General features: G+C 45.5%; 1 protein-coding gene across 2 annotated transcripts; it reads right to left on the reverse strand.

Moving 5' to 3' along the window:
* Positions 1-474: 474 nt before the first annotated feature.
* Positions 475-8,370, reverse strand: CST7 (cystatin F). 2 transcript variants are annotated; one of them, XM_053972887.1, is made up of 4 exons: positions 8,251-8,370; positions 3,787-3,959; positions 3,424-3,540; positions 475-2,963 (listed from the first exon to the last, which is right to left on the reverse strand). In XM_053972887.1, exons 1-4 carry the CDS (start codon positions 8,321-8,323, stop codon positions 2,871-2,873), a joined length of 456 nt encoding a protein of 151 aa, XP_053828862.1. In that variant the 5' UTR covers positions 8,324-8,370; the 3' UTR covers positions 475-2,870. The 2 variants fall into 2 exon arrangements, with proteins under 2 accessions (XP_053828862.1, XP_053828861.1); XM_053972886.1 differs by having other exon boundaries at positions 8,248-8,370.
* Between the last annotated feature and the right edge of the window lie 13,559 nt (positions 8,371-21,929).

Genomic DNA, 21,929 nt, shown 5'->3' on the forward strand with positions numbered 1-21,929 from the left:
GTCAGTCAGGTTGTGAAACTGGGTGCATCTGGTACAGGCAGAACTCCCAGGTCCTTCATGTAGAGCTGCTGATGTCAAGAGAATGCAAAGTGGGAAGTCTGTCAGTCAGCAGTGCTTTATATTTTGGTGGCAGGCAGTTTGTTTCCTGTGGAATTTAAAAAGTGGGAGTGTGAGAGGAAATATTTGCAGAGCAGATCTTTTGAGCAAATGCAGATCTGCATTTGAGGATCACTGGCCACTTTGAAGCTCTGGTAAAACTCAGGTTGTGGCTGTCCCACAGCTCTTAATGTCACTGCTGGCATTGTTCCTTTTTTCCCCTCAACATACAGAGCTGGCAGAAACAAGTTTTCCTTCTCACCTCATGCCCTAAATCTTTACTAAAAATATTGAATTGCCATTGTAACCTGAAATAGATGTCAGAGACCCAGCAAGGTCTGCAAGGGTATGAACTCCTTGGAGTGAATTGATGAACTGTTAACCTTGGTGTAAATTGTAGCCAAGATGCAGAGGGCAGACACTGGCTTTTTGACTGCTGCATGTCATTGCATTGAAGTGGTATTTAGCTGCAGTTCTTTAGGTCAGTGTTAGCAGTGTCCTCCTCTTTAATTACCCAAATCCTTCCTGAGTGAAGTGCTCTGGAGTGATACAAAGAGCTCAGTTGTCTCTAGCTCTGCTCCTTTCTTTGGTGCTGATGAAAGCTCTGTTACCATAGCTGAGGGGATGACGGGTATTACAATTCCAGTGTACCTTTCTTATTGTAAAGCACACTGGAATTGTGTGTCACAGTGAACACTTGGATGCAGCTTTGAACATAAGGATGATCTGTCTTTCTCAGCAGGAGCTTGTCTGTTTGCATAGAGAGGTCTGAAGAGTCATGCTGGATTTTCCTTGGGAGAACAGCAAAGGCTTGTTGGGTTTGTCAGCCTTCATGATGCCAAGTTCACCTGGCTTTAAATTTTGTTGCTCTGACAAATGGAGAATTGGTATGGTGAGGTGTTTGAGATGAAGCACTGTGTGTCAGGGGCTCGGAGAGTTGCACAGGGGACACTGTTGTGTGACATGCTCACTGCCTGCATGCATCTCTGCACAGACCTGAAGTGACAGCATGCTGCCTGCTTGCCCCCTTGGTGGCATGTGAGAGGTAAATGACATCTGTTCCTGAACACCAGGCTGTCCTGCTGGCTGAAGGAAAGAACATGAATCTGCCCAGCCTGTTCTGGTCCAGACTGTCTAAAGCTGACAGCCTGGTTGGAAGCCCTTGGCATTGTGTGAAGTGTGCAGCTGAAGGAGAAGAGGGCTTGAGACCATTCCTAACCCCTCTGAGATGCAAAGAGCAGCTCTTCCTGGCTTCTCTTGCTCTCCTACAAACCTAGCTGTGGCTTGGCTTTCCTGCTTTGTGGACAGCCCAAGCCACCATCGCTGCCTTTCTTTCTCCTTGTCTTTGGCACCAGGCTGTTGGTGATGGCTGAATGTAGCATCACATTACATCCTCTTGTGGCCCTTCTGTAGCTTTCTTTAGAGCACTGCTTTTTTTTTTTTTTCCCTTTTTTTCCCCAGCCAAGACACTGGTGTTCCCAAAGATTAAGATGCAGCACAGCTGCCTCTCCAGCACTGGATGCTGAATTTGAGCTGCTGCTGAGCCACCTGTTCATTACAAGTGGTGTTTCTGAAACAGAACTTGAGACTTGCCCAGCTTTGGGATTACTTGGAGCAAATACTCAGTTGTACTAGTAATACCATCTGTCTTAACATCCCCAGACCTTGGCTTAGAGCCCTTCACTGGCCTTTCTTGATTTAATGATTGTTAAAAGGGCTGAAAGTGGGAGTGTTACTGCTAATAGGAGTTACAATATTGCTACAGAAAGCAACAACTTTCAGAAAAAAGGAGTATTTGTGGAAAAAAAACCCTACTCTTTGTGGCTTAGATCAGGGCCCTGCCCATTTAGAAGTGCTGGTCTGTGTATGACTGATCATAGGCTCAGACTTTATGGCTGTCTTAAGGGAGCAGCTACCCAAATCCTTCCTAATAGGGACCTTAGTCCACTGTAAGCAATAATTAGCCCATGGATGAAGAGTGAAGACTTGAAGGAATGGTGGATGCCCACCTGGAGAAGACCATCATTTTATTGAATATGAATATAAGCTGTGGTCTGCCAGAAATTAAATGTTGTATATTAACCTGAATGGAACTATGCTGTTTAACCTCAGAATTATTATTTGGCAATATGATTAAATTTATTAGCCTTGGCATTTGCCGTGATGCCCTTTCACAGTGTAGCTTAGCTTTTGATTAAAGTGGAAGCACTCATTGGACTGTATAATTTCTGGGATGTCTGTGTTTTGAGACATCCTTATCCATTCCTCTATCTTAAAAAAAAAGAACAGCTCTCCCTCTTGCCTTCCTGACAGATGTGTCTGATCATTTCCCTGGCACTGGAAAAATCTTAAAACCTGTGTGTGTGTACCCAGGCAAACCACCCCACTGTTGTAAAGCTTTCCTCGGTGTTGTATTCACACGTGTCGTTTACACTTGTTTCCGTCATGGGTTTGTGAAAGTTCATCACAAAACAAGTGCAACAGAGCTTCCTGGGAGTGCTTGGAAATTTAGCCAGAGGGTGGATGGTGAATGAATGACAACACATGTTCATGTGCAGTTTAGTTTTGGAAAAACAGATACACAACTGCATAGCAAGACATCCAGTCAAGGCAGGCCTTGTCTTTTGAGTGTTTTTCTCAAGGAAAAAAACAACCATGTGCTTTGAGAGAAAACCTCTGTGCAGTTCTGTACAGCTGTTCTCCACTTCAGTATTGACCTCAGCAGTCCAGGCAAGGAAAAACATAGGGTGGTGGATCCTTTGTAAGTCAGGCTCTCATGGGGAAATGTCTTGGTGACAATGGGCAACAGGGATATGCACTTCGTGTGTCCAAGGTGTTATCCAGACCTCAAAATAGCATCTCAGCATCTGTGAATAAAAGGGGAATAGGTGAGAAAGTTCAGGTGTCTGCTGGTTGATCTCAGCATTGCAGGCTGTGATGGGGCAGAAGAAAACAGCATCCTTTTGTCTGCCCACTTTATCCTAGGAAAAGTACTGTTTGCTAAGTAATCCTGTCTACTGGGAAAGCCTGTGTAAAGTGTTTCCCACCCAGGAAATCTATTTAGCACCTACTCAATTTCTGCACACTGATCTCAGTCACTCAGGAATATGGGCCAGGTGGATGTGTCTGGTTCAACTCCTTGCAGACAGGAGCTGGCCCTGGATGCATGAAAGGTGATCACCTGGCCTCGCCCGAGCTGGCTCTGCAGAGGAGAGGTTTGTACACATATGAAGACACGGCAGAGCTGGTCTAAAAGGGATTGTACAGCTAGAGATGACCAAGAATCCCCTGCAGTTCCTGGGCACCACGAATAAATTGAACACATACCTGTTGCAGGTTTTTTTCCCTCTGGAAGTGACAGCTGTCCAGGCTGGAGTGATCCCTCTTCTCACACACGGTGCGTTTGATTTCCACATGAAGCATGTACTTCAGCCCTCTGACTATCTAGAGAAAGCAGTTTCCTCCTTTAAAGTGAGGGCAGGGGGAAGAGATGCCAAAACTTTGTCTAGGAATCAAGTGCTACACCTGATAACTGTGTGTCACCTACACAGAGCGCTCCTGTGTAGCAGTGCTAAAGGGGACAGCTTTAGCAGCCCTGAGGAAGATCAGGGATGTTGTGTCTTGGATATGCCATAGGAGAGTCAGTTAGAAGATGATTTGGAGAACCATCAAGGAGTCTGCTGCTCTTACCTGTACCATGGCTTTCTTTATCTGTGATTCCTTAAACAGGAAGAGGTCATTGGAGCTGTTGTTGTATCTGTAGACCCCAAAGCGAGCGGCCTTGCGGACCGCGGGGCTGTTGGTGTTCGCTGGGACAGGGAAGCCAGGTCTTATGGTTGAGTGGGGTGGTGTTACATGTGTACCTGAAACAACACAAAACATCAGGGTGAAACACATCAGGGGCATGAAAGGGTGGGAGCTTCAGCCCTCTGAACCAATCATAAACCCTTTTACTTATCCAATGCATTTGTACTTCAGAAGGACTCTGCTCCCATCCATTACAAAGTAGTTTTTGTTTACATCTGAAATGGTGAAACAGTCCAAGGAAATGAAGTGACATAAAGAGATGCTGCCAGAAGTGAAAGCAGAGCTCAAAATTACTTAGAAGAAGCCAGAGTATCACAAATATTATTTCAGTGTCTCTAGTATAACTCCTGGTTTATAGAAGGACCAACTTTGAAACTGCTTTTAAAGATAGGTCATGTTGCTCAGAGTGCAGTATAATTTTGGTAACATAATAAAGACTAGCTCAGAGTCCTGCTGCTCTTAATTTGCATACCTTATCTTACAGATACAAGTTTTTATCCCACACCCCACCCTTAAACCTTTGATGGCAACTTGAGATTTTTATGTTAGAAAGATTCAGATGTTAGGAAGAAATTCTTCACTGAAAGGGTGATAGGACACTGGTACATGTTTAATCCCTGGAAGTTTTTAAGTCCAGGCTGCGTGGGGCTTTGAGCAAAACCTGGTCTAGTGGAAAGTGTGGAAGGTGAGCCACCTGATCTGTGGCAGGGGGATTGGAAGTAGATGGTCTGTAAGGTCCCTTCCAACCCAAACAATTCTATGATTTCCAAGGTCATGGAGTGGAGAAGCAAGGTGTGTAGGAAATGGAAATTGGGAAGTGTGAGGGGTTAATCCATGACCTTTCATATTAGAGCAGTTGATAGAACCATTTGCTGTATATTTTTACTTGCTTGTGTAGCTCTTTCCCCATTCACCACTTATTTTTCAATCATTTAAAAGACGCTCAGAGCTTACAGTTTATGTCATTATTTCACCCCCTTTTACACTTCCATTCCTCTCAATTTTCCCACTTCTGAAATCAAAATAAGAAGAAAAAAAATCCCCAATCCTGCAGAAGGTGCCATTCAGCCACTGCTAATGCCAAAGGCTGCCAGTGCAGGAGGTGACCCTGTGTGTGTGCAGGCAGTGAGCCTGTGTGTGCTTTTGCACACAGATGTACACACAGAGGTGGTACTAAATCTGCTGTGAAAGTCAAGCTTTTTATCACCTCTAGCTTTTTTTCACAGATGGATCTCTTACCCACAGCCAGCTGCATAGAACATAGGCTGTGTACTTAAGCCAGTTTGCAGGGGCAGCTTGATGGTCCAACATATATTAAAAAAAAAAAAGAAACCAAACCAGAATTACATGCCATCATCAGCATAGAAGGTGACAAAAATTTATCTCACATGTTGCTTATGCACATCCTGCTTATACTGCCACATCCTTCTCACAGGTGTTAATTGCTGCACCCACTTGCAGCAGTGCTCAGGGATTTACACTTTGATCTGCAAAGGAGAAACTCAATTCCACACCCCTCCTCAACCCAAGGATGTCCAAATCCATCTCACTTCCTGACTGATACCCCAACTAATGACCCCAGTATATTCTTGCAGGTGGGAGCTGAGAGACCCAGGCCATGTGTTGGAGAGGAGTGGATGTTCTGCAGGTGGCTTTGTGTCTGGTGTGGAGGTGATGAGTTTCCCTGTGCCATGCCTCTCATCTGTGTTGGCACTAGGGGTGTGCAGCCAGTGCTGGGCAAGTGTTGTGATGTTTCTTCACCCAACAGCCCAGAATCCACTTGTAGGTCCCAAGACTGTTCTCTGTGGGATGGTGTCTTCTCACTGCACCAAGGGTGGGATTCGAGAGTCACAGAAGCTTGTGACCATTCAGCCTTGGGCTGAAGGTATTTCTCAGGCAAGCGCATCTTACTCAGTGCTCAGCTCATGGGTAAAACTTTTCACAGGGATTTAAGGCACTGGCATCCTCAGGTGTTTGAGGAGGGGCATGCAGGACCTGTCTGCAGGCAGAAATGAAGCTCGAGGCGGAGCAGGGCCTTGGTTTGCCCACAAGGCCAGCTGTCCTCTTCCTCAGAAATGCCATGTTTTTCCTGTGCCATCAATACCAACCCAACAGCTATAGGGACCAGCTTTTTCCTGAGCTCACCTAGCAACTGGGACATTCTGTCAGGCTGAGAGCAGGTTGCTACCTTGGGCTCTTCTTGCTGCTCCCCAGCACCTTGCTTGAGTATCTGTTCTCACACCTGTTGGAAAGTCAGGTGTTGCAGTGGTGGGGTTGTTGACATCAGATACTGTTCTTTGTAGAAGGGGGTGATAACCACAGCTTCTTTCAATCTTAACACAAAGTCCTTTTGTGGCTTTTGAGAATCCTCAACACCTCTTGAGTCATGGTGATGTCTTTTATAGGCACGGGGTGAATGAGACTGGCTGAAATCACCCTCTGTAGATGGGAAGAAAACTATTACGTGTATTATTCAAACCAAGAGTCAGAGTCCAAGAGCCCTTGTTCCTGACTCCAGTGCCTGAGAGATCCAGCAGTATCACACATGGCCAGGCCTCTGAAATGTATCACCTGGAGAGGTGAGCAAGCTGGACGGGTGTTATAGACAGGTAGACTCAATATACCATGTGTTGTAAGCAGGGGATAGGTCATAGGTTATATTTTCCCCCCAGCTTTCACTAAGGGGTACTGGGCATTTTACATCATTCACCTGTTGCAACTTGGTGTTGAAAATTACTCATACCAGAGCAAAGTGGGTATAAAATCTACTGAGCCATCGTGGGAGATCATTATGCCACTGTTTTCCTCTGGGGACTCAGATTCCTCAAGGCTAGGATTTGGTTTTCTTTGTGTGCTTTCATTCCCATTCAAGGTGGTCACTGCATGGCAAACACACAGGTCTGAAATCACTTTTACTGTTTGGAATAGTTTGCAGTACTCTCCTTCCAAACCCCAGAGACTCTCTGGTGTGAGGTACCTGTAATTCTGGTTTTCTCTCTGCAGCCTTTTCTGACTGTTTCATCCCTGGCTTGGCTTGAGTGCCATTACCTAAAAATTAGAATTTGTGTAAGGCAATGGCCCCATTCCAGACGCAAGGCGGACTTGACTCAGAGGGTCAAATAGCACTGCAGGGCTCTAGGCATACCAGCATTCCTGAAACATCCAGGCCTGTGCGGGAGCAGGGGCGCAGCATAACTTGGCCAGGCACCTACAATACTCAGAGGCCATGAGTGTGTGATCTCACCATCTGAGCAGACAACTCTTGCTGCTCTAGTGAGAGATGCTTAGGACCAGAGCATTCATGTTCAGAGCCCATCCTTGCTCCTGGATTTGGAGATGTGAAGAGAGAGATGGAAAAGCCAGCCTTCCTCCTGCTCCTTCTGTTGGGCAATAGTAGGGTTAGATGCTTTTCTTGCTCAAAATTAACAGGCAACCATCTGTTATAAAGCAAAAAAGGGCTGTTTTTGCAGATATGAGCTGAATGTTGTGTTAAGAGGCTCTCTCTTCTGCTTTCCTCCTTGAGGATTTCTTTGGGGACCTTGTTCCTGCAGTATGAGAGAGCAATCCTGTGGGTGTTCCCTCCCAGGTTGCAGTGAAACAAATTAGCAGATTGCAACAGGTTGATTTTTTTTTTTTTCCCACCAGATGTTTTGAAAACCTCCTCCCCATTTCTCCCTCCTTTAAAAACTTCCTTCCCTTAGCAAGGCTAGGGTTTTATCTTTACGTTTAAGATGTGGCAGAGTTCCTGCCTCTGCAGCCCCCAAAGGAAACCACAGCAGAAACAAAAAGCTACTGGCTAACCAAACACCATCCTTGACTTCTTTCTGTATATGTGAACCAAAGTAATACTGAAATATATTCAGTAATACTGAACCAAAACCTTCAGAGAAAAACACTCATGTCTGCAGCTCCCATTCTAAAGATTTAAGGCCAGCTGCAACCAAGAGAGTTCCCTTGCTCAGCAAAGAAAGAAATGAAACAGGTTAATGCTTCATTAAAAGTCAGCTAATCTACACTCAAGTGTCCATCTGTACTTAGCAGTCAGATTGTTACCCGCAGCCTTTAGATTTAATAATCAAGGTCACGCAGAGTTTAAACACTGACAGATGATTTAAAACCATAAATTGACTTTAAACCCCCTAAATGATATCCCTGGATAGCATGGTTCACTACACAAGGAGAAAGTCTTTTGAGCAGTTGGGTTTTCAGCTGCAGCCTGAACCCTGCAGTGCTGAGCCAGCATGGGCAGCAGTTGGAGAAAGGCTGCTGTTTACCAGAGCATTACATAGCAGCACTCACAGAAACTAAAACACAAGGAAAACAGCAATTATTTTCCATTCTTACCACCTGAAGTCCCAGTGAAGCTCCAGAGTGCCAAACAGCAAAGTGCAGTGAAGCTGCAGGTGAAGTTCACTGCCATCTCCACCACTCCAGAAGAGGAGCCTGACAGCCAGAGGAGTAACTGCCCTGCTTCCTGCCAGAGACTGCTTCTGTGAGTGCTCTTATTGGCTGGTGGGGAAGGAAAAAACCACCCCAAAACCCCCTGAATCGTCACAGCTCTGATGCAGACTTTGTTTCCTGCTGATGACCACATACCTCGAAGCCCAGCCACAAAACTGTGGCTTGGTGATAGCAGCAGCAGTCTTGCATGAGACAGGGACTTTTGCTTTGTGATCCTCAAGGACTGGGCAGAAGTGTGGACAGATACATGTGATACAGCACTGGAAAGGGGTGTGGTGGTGAGGAGAGTTACAGTCATGTGCTTTAAGGATCATGGGGAAACTTCATACCTATGAAATAGGCAATGAGCCCTGGGGATGTGGCTCTTGGCTTGCATTTGTGCATCTCTGTGTGGACACATGACAGAGATGATGGGTCCAGTGTCTTGCTTCCCCTGATGTGGAGATATGGGGTTTGAATGAGGGAGACGGGGAAGTTTTGGGGGTACCTACCCAAGGGGCTGTGTGGAACAAAACCTGTAAGAAAAACATTTTGGGTTTGGTGGTAGCAGAGAGCATCACACCCTACATTTATAAAAGGTGTTATGACAACAGGAAAGGGTGGCATTAGAGAAGATCAGTTTTTTCTAGGTGATATCCAGAAAGAAGAGAAACAGGGGGAGAGGGGTATTTTGTCTCTCTGTGGCTTGCAGAGCTTATCACTGGTTGGATTCTCCAATGTAAGTCCTTGTTTTCCAGAAGATCCTCTCTAGGCAGTGCTGGCCCATGCTGAGAGGCTTGAAAGACCAGGGAAAGGGCTTAGTTGCCAGACTCTGTGGTGCAGCTGAAGTAACCAGCTGACAGATTCAGGAGAGTGGGAGATGAAGTGTCTCACTGAAGGGCTGAGAGGGGTGGACCTCACTCTGTGTGTGTGTGCATACGTTTCAGGTGAGCAGGAAGGTGATGGCTGCCTTTCACTTGCCCCACCAATGCCCCTTTTTGAGCAGAGGCATCTTACAGCCTCAGGTAAAGTCCTAATGCAGGGCACTGTGGGTGGTGTATAAAGGGCCGGAGGAAAATATTCTTAATGTTTTGTTGTAGGAAGGGATTAGATAAATCCTCTTTTGAAATGTCCCACAGAGAAAGAGTGGGGCAAGCATGGTGTGTCACACTGATCATGAGTACTTCTTGCACAGGCTGCTGAATCAGACTCCTAAGCCTATGGAAAACATTGACACAGAATGAGAAGGACTACATTGAGGGCATTATGGTAGCCTCACCCAGGACTGTGACACAGGTAGGGACTTCATCTTCTCCTGAAGAGCTGTTCTCAACATTTGCTACCTCACTGACAGGTTCTGGTGAGTAACTTTCTAAGCCTACAGTCAGATCCTCTAATGTGCAAGAAAGAGGCGACTGGGACCCTGTAAGGCCCCAAAACTTTCTTGATGAGACACTTAAATAGACTTATGGGTTTTCATTTACTCTAAGGCATGGGAGAAATACTAACAGGATGTTCTCAAGGGGTCAAAACAACTAAAAACCCCTTTACTGGCATCTTTAGAAAATCAGTGAATTTTGGTAGAATGTTTAGAGTACCCTATAGCAGCCTTCAAGTACCTAAGAGGGCCTAAAAGACAGCTGGGAGAGGGATTTTTGGTATAGTGACAGATACAGAAATTGCTTTAAACTGACTGAAGGCAGTTTTAGGTCAGATATTGGGAAGAAATTCTTTACTGTGAGGGTGGTGAGGCATTGGCACAGGCTGTCCAGGGGCCTTGTGAATGCACCATCCCTGGAAGTGTTCAAGGCCAGGTTGGACGGGCTTTAAGCCACCTGTCCTGGTAGAATGTGTCCCTGCCCATGGCAGGGGGATCAGAACTGGGTGACCTTTAAAGTCCCTTTCATCCCAAAGAATTCTATGATTCTATAATAAAGCCAGACAGCAATTTCAAAAAAACAACATGTGACTTCAGGTGACACATTTTTTCCTGTCTTCTTCCCTTGGCTCTTCTTTCCTTAAAAATTGATCATTTACAGCTCTTCCATATCAACCGTTCCTTTTTCTAGTGGCCCTTTTATGATTTTGTTGAGGGAGTTTCTCTAGTTCTTTACTCCTAGGAAGTAACAGAGTGCTCACTAATGAGCACTAGTATTAATAGTGCTAAGTGATATTACGTAAAAAAACCCACAAAGAACATGACACCAAAAATTCCACCAACCCCCACCCCCATAATAGCCAAACAGTATCAAACTCCTCAAAGGCCACAATATACATATACCCGTTATTTTTCCTTGGGAAATTTTGTGCTGTGGAATAAACCAGTGGCTGGAGACTGACGGTTGTCCCTTTGCTAAGTCTCATTCCAAGCAGGTGTCACTTTCTGGGATACTGCTCTGTGCCCCAAATCCATCTGCAGAAATGGAGCAGCGTGATGCTTTGTCTGACATCCAACCCCAGAAAATGAGTCAGATACTCTTATCATTGAAATTCCTTGAGGGTCTCTGGTAGGAATTTTATCCCCTTTCCCTGGAAAGCGTGTGTAGATCTCCTCTACACCAGCCCAGGGCATGTGGGGCACTTTGTGGAGTAGATTTCACTCACTGAATTTCCCAGTGTGTGAGCAGGCATCCTGAACAGGGAGAGGATGAACATAAGTAGGTACAGAAACACTCACAGATTATCCCAGGGTAAACAGAGCGTTTGCTTCAAGCAAATATCTAGCCCTGACCCAGGCTAATTCAAACTTCCGATCTTTCTGCATTAAGATGGATTAAATAGATCTTGAAAGACTTGCATGCATGAAGAACCCTCATGTTTGTGGTTTTTAGTGTGAGCAGGGGATGTTTATTGCAAGCCTTGGGATACCAAGGCTGCTCTGTTTTCTGCAAGGGAATTTGCAGGGTTGGTACATTCTCTCTCTCACTGTTGGCCTGAGTTACAAGAAGCTTTGGCAACAGTGCAGCTCTGGGGACTCTTTAGATTAAAATAAAAAACCCAACCAAACTTCTATTATTCCTAAACCAAAGATGTAATTTTAGCCTCCTTTGGACTGATGAAGCAGAAAAGCCACTGTACCTGATATTTGATTTTCATTTGGAACATGAGGTGGACTTCCTCATCATCACTTTTTGCTTCAGTTATTTAAAGCAGACATTTGTCCCTGCAGCACAACCCAGCAGCTGCTACCATGCTTCCTGGAACAATGCCAGCAGGATCTGCAAGGGATCCTGTTGCAGTTATACTCCTGTAAATGCAATCAGCATCAAGCCCTACACCCACAATATTTAATTTTCAGTTCTCACTCTCTTTTTGTACTTTGTGGATCAGTGTAAGAAAAACTAATCTCATTAATTTTTTTGCAGGGAGTTGGAGGATGACTGGAGTGTGTTTGAATTGTACATTCCAAGGTTTTAATTAAGATGCATTTACCACTGTCAATAGTTGCATTTTTTTCTCCTTTAAATCTTTTTAACATTTTCCAGGCTTTCATCAGATCTCTAGGGCAGCTAATTTAGTTGGTGTTGCTTTAATGAAGGGTTTGAGCAAGATACTCCATACTGGAGATCTGCACTTTGCAAGGGCAAAATATGTTGGGGTCCAGAGAAAGGATAGTTCAAGGAAGAAGGAACAGGATCAAGAATTCAGCTGAGGACTCAGCTGCTCCTCTACCTTCCTACAGCAGAACACCTCGCCAGCCCAGTTTTTGTAAGTGGAAAACCACCTGGAGAAGCCCCAGGATACCTGATACCCTTCTGAGCAGGGGTGTGGCTGAACAAATTTGGTGAGGTACAAGTGGAAGGAGCACTGGTGGCCGCGTTTGGGAATATGTGTCCATGTATGGGAGGAATTGGTGGGTTGACCTCCAACTACAGAATTTGTTTACTTGCCTTTCCTGCTCTGTAGCTCACCCACATTCCCCTCTGCCTCCACTGCATGAGGAATTGTGACTTTTCAAGGGGATTGAGGCTCATGTAGTTGCATCTGCTTTTTTTTTTTGTTTTTTTTTTTTTTTTTTTTTTTTTTTTTTTTTTTTGTTTTCCTACCTGCAATAATTTCTGAATTTCTATCCAATATTAAAGCAGTCTGGGAGGCTTGAGGATAATCTGGTTACCACACATTTCTAGAGGAGAGATTTGAAAAAGAAGCAACTTGGCTGGTGCAGCGGTAGGGGACACAACAGTGCCATTATTTAGTATATCTGCCAGCAGCACTGTCAGCTGCTGTGAGAGATGGCCTATCGATTGCACTGCAGGGGGGCTGTGACATATGTGAAGACCCCTCCATGTTTTACCTTGTGGCTGTTTTATTAATTTTGACATGAACAAACCTCCCATCCCTTCCCTCTCTAAATGAAGAGCCCAGATGCCTGGAAGCATTGGCTCAATCAGCTGGCTGGGGTCCTCTTTGGAGACCAACCTGGTTAAATGGGTCTTACCACACTGGAAAGTGACCCTTAGAGAAGCCACAGAGGGTTAGAGCTTCTAAAAAGCCGTCCAGGTGGCCAAAGGAGGGGTGGCAGTCAGAGGCTGCCTCAGGATGGCAGCTGTCAAGGGTCAGATGAACACTGGATTTTTGGTATTCAGGATCAGTCCTAGCACAAGCCATGAAAAAACAAGTGCAAGACACAGCAATTCAGGCCTGTGTCTGCAATGCAGTGTGTGCTGCAGGTCTCCCAGTGTGAGGGGAGAAAATCTGTGCTCTCTAGCTGTGTTTGAAAATCCCTTCCACAACTCGGTGGAGCTCCTCTTCCTGGCAGGTACCCAGCTACTTAGTGCTGGTGAGACTTGGATCTGACAGCCCCATTCTGCTTCTGCTGTGCTGTGCTCCCTTTCACCAGCACTGCCAGCTCTTCCCTGGTTCCTCAATCCACAAGGAACAACCACCACCAGATCTAAAGGAGGGCTGAGATGTGCTCTCATACACAGGTGGCAACACCGGCACGTGGAAAATGCTCCCTGGGCTATGAGGGTGGTGTTGGAGAATGGTGTCCTGTAGAGAGCAGAAAATCAGGTCCTAAATAAAATTTAAACCAAGAAGAACTGTGTGCTTGCTGTTGCTACTTTAGGCACATGTGGTGCCCAGGCTGAGGGCAGCAAATGAAATCCCCCCTCCATTCCCAGCCACTCTGCTTCTCCCTGCAGTTTGGGCAGAGGCTGAACAGCCACACAATTGCTACCTGCTGAAATCCATCACTGAAAAAATGTGGTTCTATAGCAAAAAAAATGAAGAATCAATCAGGGCTTAATGATTTTCCCCTGACTGCAAAATTGCTGTTTCTCAGCAATTGGAATCCCTGTCCTTCCATTCCCACTGAAAGGCTGAAGAGGTTTTTGATCACAGGCACGAAGTGAAAGCTTCAAAGCCCTTGTCTGCAGACAAAAGGGACTTCTCAAAACCAGCTCCACCTGAGAGGGCAGTTTGAACAGCCCCTGCTTTGTCAGTGCCTATGAAGAAAACCAGGTAGTTAACAAGAATGAAATAGCTGTGCTTAAGTTTTATAAAAGGATCCAGAAAAGCCACTAAGCCTCCCCGCTTCAGAGCACTGTGTGAGCTCTGCAGTGCTGGTCAGAGAACAATGGGATATCTTTTTACCTTGTCTCGAGGTCCTGTGGAATTTCTGCATTTCTCTTGGAATGAACAAGTGCAGCTGGCTGTTGTAGACTGGCAGAATGAATTAAGCCATGCTAGAGACACTGCTTGGGAATTTTCTGTAGAAGATGTTTTGTTGCAATGTCAAAATATATTGCTGTGAAATGAGCTCTTTCAGGCACCTTAGATTAATTTCTTTTTTTCTGTTTTCCAGGAGCAGTACACAGCCAGAGCAAGTGAGAGTGCTTTGGATTGTGCTGCCATTAAACAGGCTGCTGCAGTGCATCAGGGGAGCTGTTCTAACACATGCTGTGTGCAGGGTGTGGAAAAGGGTCAAGCTGTGTGTTAACTTTGATCTCCCCCTGGGGCTGTCTTGGTTTTCCAGCACATTTAGTAGCACCTAATTTTTCAGTGTGTGCCCTAGGTGTAGCCAAGCTACACCACTTCCCCCTGGGCCCATGACCAGAGTTCTTGCTCTGGCTCAAAAGATGTACCTTCTGTATAAGACTGCTGGAGTGGGAAGCTGTGTATCGTTGGTGCTGCACTGCAGTCCTTCAAATTGGCTTTTCTAGGCTGTGCCTAAGGGTGAAAGCTGAAAAGTAAGGAGTTATCTCTGGCAGTGGGAGCAGAGATGCAGGAGGAGAACAGACTTCCTTGAAGCTGACCCTCTCCTACCTCCCAAGCAGCTGCAGTCATCAAGTCTTCCCATTTATTTCTGTTTCATCAGACTGCTGACCTCTCTGAGACAATGGGATATCAGACTTAGAGTTTGAGCAGAGATCAGTGAACAGTTCTCTCAGTCAGAAAGAGCTTTCCCCCACAGAACAGAATTGCTTTGTCACAAGCTGCAAGGGAAGACCCATCACCAGGATGAGTAATGCAATGGGGTGAAGTGAGGCCCTGCAGATTTTTTTGTGTGAGATGGAAAGAGCTGGGAAAATTTAAAATGGACACTGAGGTGTGAGAAAAATTCCCTGGACACTCAAGGATGTTGCTCTTCTCCTCCTTCTTTCTGGGCAGCCCAGCATCATCACGTGAGCATGATAATGAGCCAGAGGAGAGGGGAACTGCAGCCTTGTGTGAACTGTGCATTCCTCTTGGGGTTGATAAAAGTGGCCAGGAGACCTTGGACAGGAACCTTGGAGCAGGCAGAGATCGGCACAGAAGGTGACATTTTTGGGTTCATTCGGAAGCAAAGGAGTTAATTTTTCTCCCCTGGCTTCCCAGGTGTGGAATGGGAACTGTATCTTTCAGAAAAGCGCTTGGAGCTGAGCTGAACATGAACTCCTGCTGACATAAATGCAGTTGCCATTCTAGCACTTTAGATAGAATTAATGTCAAAAGGTAAATCACCTCCAGTACCTCGATGTGTCTGCCCAACCTCAGCTCTAGGACCACACTGCTAAACTCTGCAGACCTGCAAGAATGCCAGTGAGTAAAAAGAGGGCTTTCTCTTGATTTACAGGGTCTGTGACTTGTAAGTCAGCTCCCATTTGATTCTTTTTCATTGTCTATCATCTGTAGATCAGTTTAAATGGGATAAGCGACAGAGTTCTGAATGCAAGGCTCTTCCATATATGTATGAAAAAAACCATCTTTTTATTTGATTTGGGTTTGTTTTGTTCATTAATACCATCTACCAATGAGGGGGTTTTGGAAGTGAGTAGCCAGCTGTCAGACTGGTGGGATGCCTTGTGTGGCAGTCCTGTCCCACTGAGGTCTGTCCAAAGGCTTGGGGTCCGTTATTTGCAGTTGTAGAAAGGATGGACACATCAACAACAACTGCTTCTGGTACTGACATTAGATTAGGCATGAAGACCTTCCCCCAGTCAATATCCAGGCCATCTATGAATGTCTGTGTGGCTTTATCAGGGGCTGGAGTGAATGTGTGCTGGGGATGGCAGTAACAGCTGTCTCTGGCTCAGCTCATCCAGAGCAAGTGGAGCCAAGCCCTGTTCCCTTCTGGCTGGGAGCACTGGCAGGGAGCCTGCCCTCTTGGGTCAGGGAAGGCTGCAGGTCACTGCCACCGGCAATGGCCAAAGAAGGAAAAAGGGGCACGGGAAGACAGGGACTAGGCAACCACTGGCTCCAGTTAGGAAGAATAATCATCCTGGTGGGTGTGGACTTTCCCGAGAAAAGGGGAATGACTGGGGCACTGGGATCAGCCTGACCCTGGAATCAGGCAATCCATGCTCTGACAAACAAGTACTCTTCCATATGGTCTGACCATTGGGAAAACAAGGAGGAAAGGCCTTTCTCCACACTCAGCTGGAAAACCAAGCCAGGACCAGCTGTGTCTGCAAGAATGGCTGCACCAGGGCTCTGAGCATGAAGGATGAATGTTTCCCATGCCCATGCCTCCTCTTTTTCCCCACAGGAGGTCAGAGTCAGGGGCTCTCTCCAGCTCGCCGTCTTTTAAAGTGTTTTGGTCCTTCAGTGAGCAGGATGTGAACTGTGCTGCTGCAGCAGGAGCAGGGATGGTTTTGCTTTCAGGGAATTTTCCACACAGAGGGTCAGACTGCAACAAAGCCTGGCTGCAAGACAACCCTGAGAGAATCCAAATGAAACTGTTAGTAGGAATGGGGGAACGTGCTGATTTAGATAAGTCAGAGGCTGGTTCCATGGGGCAGAGAGGATGTCTGGAGGACATCCACTGCTGGAGGAAGAATTGGAGCATACCTCAGTCAAAAGGTCATTCTGACAGTTTTTGGAAAGTCAGGGAGGTTGAATGTGGATAAAGTGGGTGCAGATAAGCCCACAGGGAAAGAAATCTGGAGCCTGCTGTACCACTGCAGGTTGTAACGTAAGGGGGTACGTTGTTCTTAGCAAGCTGGTCCAAACCTGTAAGAACTGATCCTGAGCCTGCTGCTGCAGACCCTGGCCCCAAACCCCAAGTCAACACAGCATGATGGGGAGTCTTGTGAACAGAGCCTCAAGCTGTTGAGTTCAGAAAAAAATAGAGATGTCTTGAGGCACATTTGGGGAGACCAGGTTAGGTTGGTATTAGGCAGCCTGAGCCAAATACAGGCTTTCCATTAGGTACATGAAGAAGCTATCCTACCGTTCCAGAGATCCACAGTTCCTGAAGGATGCCTTTCTTCAAGACTTTGGCTTCATACACAACATCAGAAAAATGTCCCAGGATATCAGTAGCATTGTGGTCACAAGAGTAATAGTGATGATCCCAAATGTACTCTTCACGTCCCGTCTGTGGCAAGGTGAGGGCTGTAGGTCTTCCCTGAGGATTGTTCTGGATTACACAAGCACCTACAGCAGCATTCACAGGTTGCCCTCATGGAAATTGGAGTTCTTACCTGCCCCTGTATCAGCTAAATAGATCTGTGTTCACAAAACACCTGAGTCTCTCTCCCTCTTAAAAGGACCCAGCCCAAACAAACAAAAAAATCCTTGTAAAACCTGGAATCTTCACAAGAAGGCTGGTGGGGGACTTTCTGGACATCGCACTCTTGTTCCTATTGCAGCAGTGGTGACGTCCCGCATTGCTCTAGTCTTGGACAAATAGGAACCAGATATTATCCTGAAATTAAAGCACTACAGAGCAGGAGGAGAAGGGTGAGGGCTGGGACCAGCTGTATTGTGGTGCCTAAATAAGGCTGCCAGCCTATTTAGTGTGTCACAAAGAACCTGATGAAATGACTGCCCAGGGAGAAGAGGTATTAGAGGGCTTCTTAGTAGGAAAGGATGTAATACCCAGTGACTGGAAATTGAAGTCAGCGAGAATCAATGTAGAAATATAATGTAGATTTTCAAGAGAGAGAGCAATCAGCCTGATTGCCAAGGGACTGAGTTCTCCATCAATGTGAGTCTTTAAATTAAAGGGACATGTCTTTAAGAGCCTGCCAGCACAATGGCAAGAGAATTCTGGGACTTCATGCAGGGGTATTAGATACAAGGGAACCAAGCAATCAGTCTGTATGTGATAAGTGCTGCATCTCCTCAGTGATGCTTCTAGGACAGAGCCCATCTCTGGCTAAATATGTCTGGAAGAGAAAGGATGAACAGGACTAAGGAAGTGAGGAAGCTGAGCTGAAACCAGGCATTTCACAAATAAACCAAAGCCCTGCACACCAGTCTCCCCCAGAGCTGAATCCCTTAGTGAGCTGGGTGGGAGCAAGGGTCTCCCTTGAGGCAGCATATGTAAGATAATCTGTGTCAATTTTGGTTTGGGACAGTTCTTCATTTTTCAAGGACATCATCTAGAAGCTGTTTCAGAACATCTTCTGTAAGCTATTGCACTGCCACTTCCTAACCAGAAAGTTATTATCACCTTAGAGAAAAATGTACCTCACATTTCCACAGTAGTTAGATGTGGTTTTCTGAGAGTACAGTGAGAGGTAGCTTGTGGGAACTATCATTTAAAATTTCCCAGCTTTTAAATGCTCTTAAAAAAGAAGAGTTTCTATTTTAGCAATATTGTATTAGAAGAATGTGTGTTGGAATCTGTCATTATTAATCTGAGGATGGTCTGGGCTGTACTGTGTGGGAGCATCCTCTTCTTGCTTCACATTCCCATTACAGCACAGTGCCCACAGGCAGAAAACATGACAAATGCTGCAGTCATGCTTTTACATCAGAAACTTGATTTTTGCCTCCTGAAGTGCAGGCACATATACACCCTTGGAAGTACTTTTGGACTTGATAACCTTGTCCACTTTTCAAGTGTGTTCCACGTGAATTACACTCCACAGGCAAAGCAAAGGGCTCTGACCTGCAACAATGCTTGGTGGCCGGAGCTTGGGTGCATCAGTGGGAAGAACATCAGTGGATTTTGACTAAAACCTGTTGGTTGTAGAGGATAACGTTTAACAGAAGGCATCTCTCTAATAGGATTTTTCTCAGCCTGGTGTTCTTATTTAATGCAGAGCTGTCTCTGCTCTTTTTGCATTACACCCCTCCCGGAACCACTTGCTGTTATCTGCACATGAGTGCTGTACCTAGAGGCCCTCTTTATATACAGCTTCAGATTTCAGATATTGTGTGAGCTTGGCTTCATCATTAAAGAGAAAGAGAAGTTTCTTTGCCCACTCCTTCTCTTCAAACTTCCGTTTTGCTGCATATTATGCTGCACATATTCAGAAGGGTTATAAATTCAGTTGTTTTTGCTCTAAATGTAATTCCTCAGTAATTGCTATCTATTTATTTTTATTGGTAGCAATAACTTAGCTTTATGAATGCAAGCTCTGGACTCTTTCCATCAGTGTGCAAAGCTTTGCTTAATAAAATTGCATTTGAGAAGGTTTAAATTAGGTGGTTTCAAAGAAATGTTGCTATCATGGAATCATAGAATGGTTTGGGTCTGAAGGGACATTAAAAATCAACTAGTTCTAACCCCTCTGCCATGGGCAGGGACACTTTCCACTAGTACAAGTTGCTTAAAGCCCCATCCAGCCTGGCCTTGACACTTCCAGGAATGGGACATCCCAGCTGCTCTGGGCAACCTGTGCCAGTGTCTCACCATCCTCACTGGAAAGCAGTTCTTCCCAACATTTTATCCAAACCTACTTTCTTCCCATTTAAAGCTATTCCTCCTGGTCCTGTCACTACATGCCCCTTGTCAAAAGCCCTTCAGATCTTTTGCAGGCCCCCTTTCAATACTGGAAGGCTGCTAGAAGATCTTCCTGGAGCCTTCTCTTCTCCAGGCTGAACAACACCAACTCTCTCGGTCTGTCTTCACAGGAGAGGTGCACCAGTCCTCTGAACATCTTCGCCTCCTCCAGACCTGCTCCAACATTTTCATCTCCTTGTTATGCTGGTGGTCTCAGAATGGCAGCGCTCCATGAGAAGCACAGATGGAATGACCCTTGGATCCTGGAAGGCCAAGTGCAGGGGGCTCTTTCAGTATTCTGGTTTGAAAACAAAACCAGTAAGAGACTCCAAGTCAGAAATACAATTTATCGGGAAAAGGGAAAAGAAACATAACACATGCAATAATACAAAAGGAAAACCACCTACAAAGTCAGAATACAACCTGACACCCCTTTGGCCAGTGTGTTGGTAGCAGTCCAAATTGGAGTGGCTGCAGTCCTCTTGGAGTGGTTTCTGTTGGAGCAGTGGTCCTGTAGAAAAGGTGCAGTCATCCAGTGGAAACCCCAGCTGTGTCCTCTTGGAAACCTGTGGGAAGGCTTCCTCTTGGCCCAAAAATTCCAGAATATATCCAGGTGGGAATGCTTAGCTCCTCCCCCCTGGGCGGAGCATCTCACAATGGGCTGATGTCATTCTGAGTCATGGGTGGGTCCTTGATCGCCTGTTAAACAGAAAATGGTTCCTGGAGGGAGTTATCTCTGTGTCTTGTGGCAAGACATTGATGGGCCCATTAACAGGAGATAAGGAAAACTGCCCAGAAGACAACTGCTACACAGATGGCAATAGAAAACATCCTGCTTCTCAGTCTTGGACATTCAGCCTTGTTCAGGAGCAGTGGGTCCAACTCAGCCAGACCTTCCCCTTCTCATCCAACGCTGCAGGAGTTGTTGCATGGTGTTAAGGCCTTTGGAATGGGATATTGCTGGTGTGGTTTCTTGATTCAAAATGAGCACAGCTCTGGGAACACTCTTGTTGTAATTTTACCTTCCCTTTTGCCATTTTCTTTTTCTTATTTTGATCTATCCTCATTGGGAATAATGAAGCCCAAAACTCACTCTGACCCATACGCACATGGTACACACAGATCTTTTTGGTAGTCACATTGAGCAAACTTCAAGAGAAACTTGGGGTAAGTTTTGTCTACATTTTCTTCTCCATTTTACCATCAGACCATTAAAATAAATAAAACATCTCAGAAAAAAAAAAGCGAGACACAAAAAAAGGTCAATAAATATTAGCATATTTGAAATGTTTGATAAGAGTCTGTGCTGGCTTTTGATTACTGCTGCCTTTTATAAAGTTAGATCTGAATCTTTCATAGTGCATTACCAAGAGATAAAGCACAGTTACTGCTTGTACAATTTGTTTCTATACCCTAAGCAAAAATGCCTGTTCCTTGATTCCATATGCTACCAAAAGGGATAAGATTTTAATTACCAGACAGTAAAGTCCCTTCCCATTTTCATGGTAATAGACCTAAAGTTATTTTTACTCACTAATTATACAGTGCCCATTAAAGTATCAGTGGTTAGGTACATATTGGGGTCACCAAAATTCAGAGAGGTGTTTATTTGCAAACCATGTCTCTGCTCCCCTGCAGGGGTTCCTATGCAGGGACACACAGGATCTTCCAACGTGTCGGGCTGCCTGGGACTGTCACTTGTCCCGTGCCAAACCACAGGGACAGCACTACCTGTGGGACTGTGTGTGTCTGTCCATGCACCACGTTCTGTGTATGTTGTCTGATGCAGACAAGAAAGATTCCTGTAGGGTTCAGGAAGCCTGGAAGTGTGAAATGTGAAGAAGTCCTATTTAAGTCCTATGCTGCCCATAAACAGTGAACCCAGCTTTTCAAGAACAATGGTTAATCAAGGGGAGGAGAATTTAAGTTCTCTTCCAGCTTGCTTGGGCCATAAATGAGCTTTATAACAAGGGTAAAGTGCCGTTTCCACTGGCTGAGAAAATGGATATAATGGTGGTTCTTACACAACTCTATCTCATTAGTACAGTAGGTCTGAAAAGACACTTATTTCCTGGAACAGAATGGGGCCACAAGCCCAGGGATGTTCTTGGTGCTAAAATGCTAAACCCAGACTTGTTCCGGTGCTTATTTGTAAAGCCTTGCCCTGAGCCCAATCAAAGGAGAGTGGAGGTTCCTCCTTAGTCATAACTTCCCTGTGGCTTGTTCTTGAAAGGTGCCTGCCTTTCGCTTCCTGGAAAAAGCATGGAAGAGGAAAACAGCATCCTGAGTAATGTCTTAAGCACCTCCAGCTTTCACTTTGAATTTGGAAGTCAGGCTGGTGAGATGTGAGTGACACAGAGTTAATAATTCAAATGTTTCTGAAGTAAAACATGTGCTGGGCTGCATGCAGACCACACCTCAGAGGAGC

This window comes from Vidua macroura, chromosome 3 (assembly GCF_024509145.1).
Source record: "Vidua macroura isolate BioBank_ID:100142 chromosome 3, ASM2450914v1, whole genome shotgun sequence".
Lineage (NCBI taxonomy): Eukaryota > Metazoa > Chordata > Aves > Passeriformes > Viduidae > Vidua > Vidua macroura.

Bases quoted from the DNA above. Each gene is read 5' to 3' on its own strand.
- CST7 (XM_053972886.1), bottom strand. From the start codon at position 8,323: ATGGCAGTGAACTTCACCTGCAGCTTCACTGCACTTTGCTGTTTGGCA. The intron at 3,541-3,786 runs GTAAGAGCAGCA...TGCTTTCTCTAG, and splicing joins TAAAGAAAGCCATGGTACAG to ATAGTCAGAGGGCTGAAGTA. The intron at 2,964-3,423 runs GTATGTGTTCAA...TTTTATTCACAG, and splicing joins GGGAAAAAAACCTGCAACAG to ATGCTGAGATGCTATTTTGA.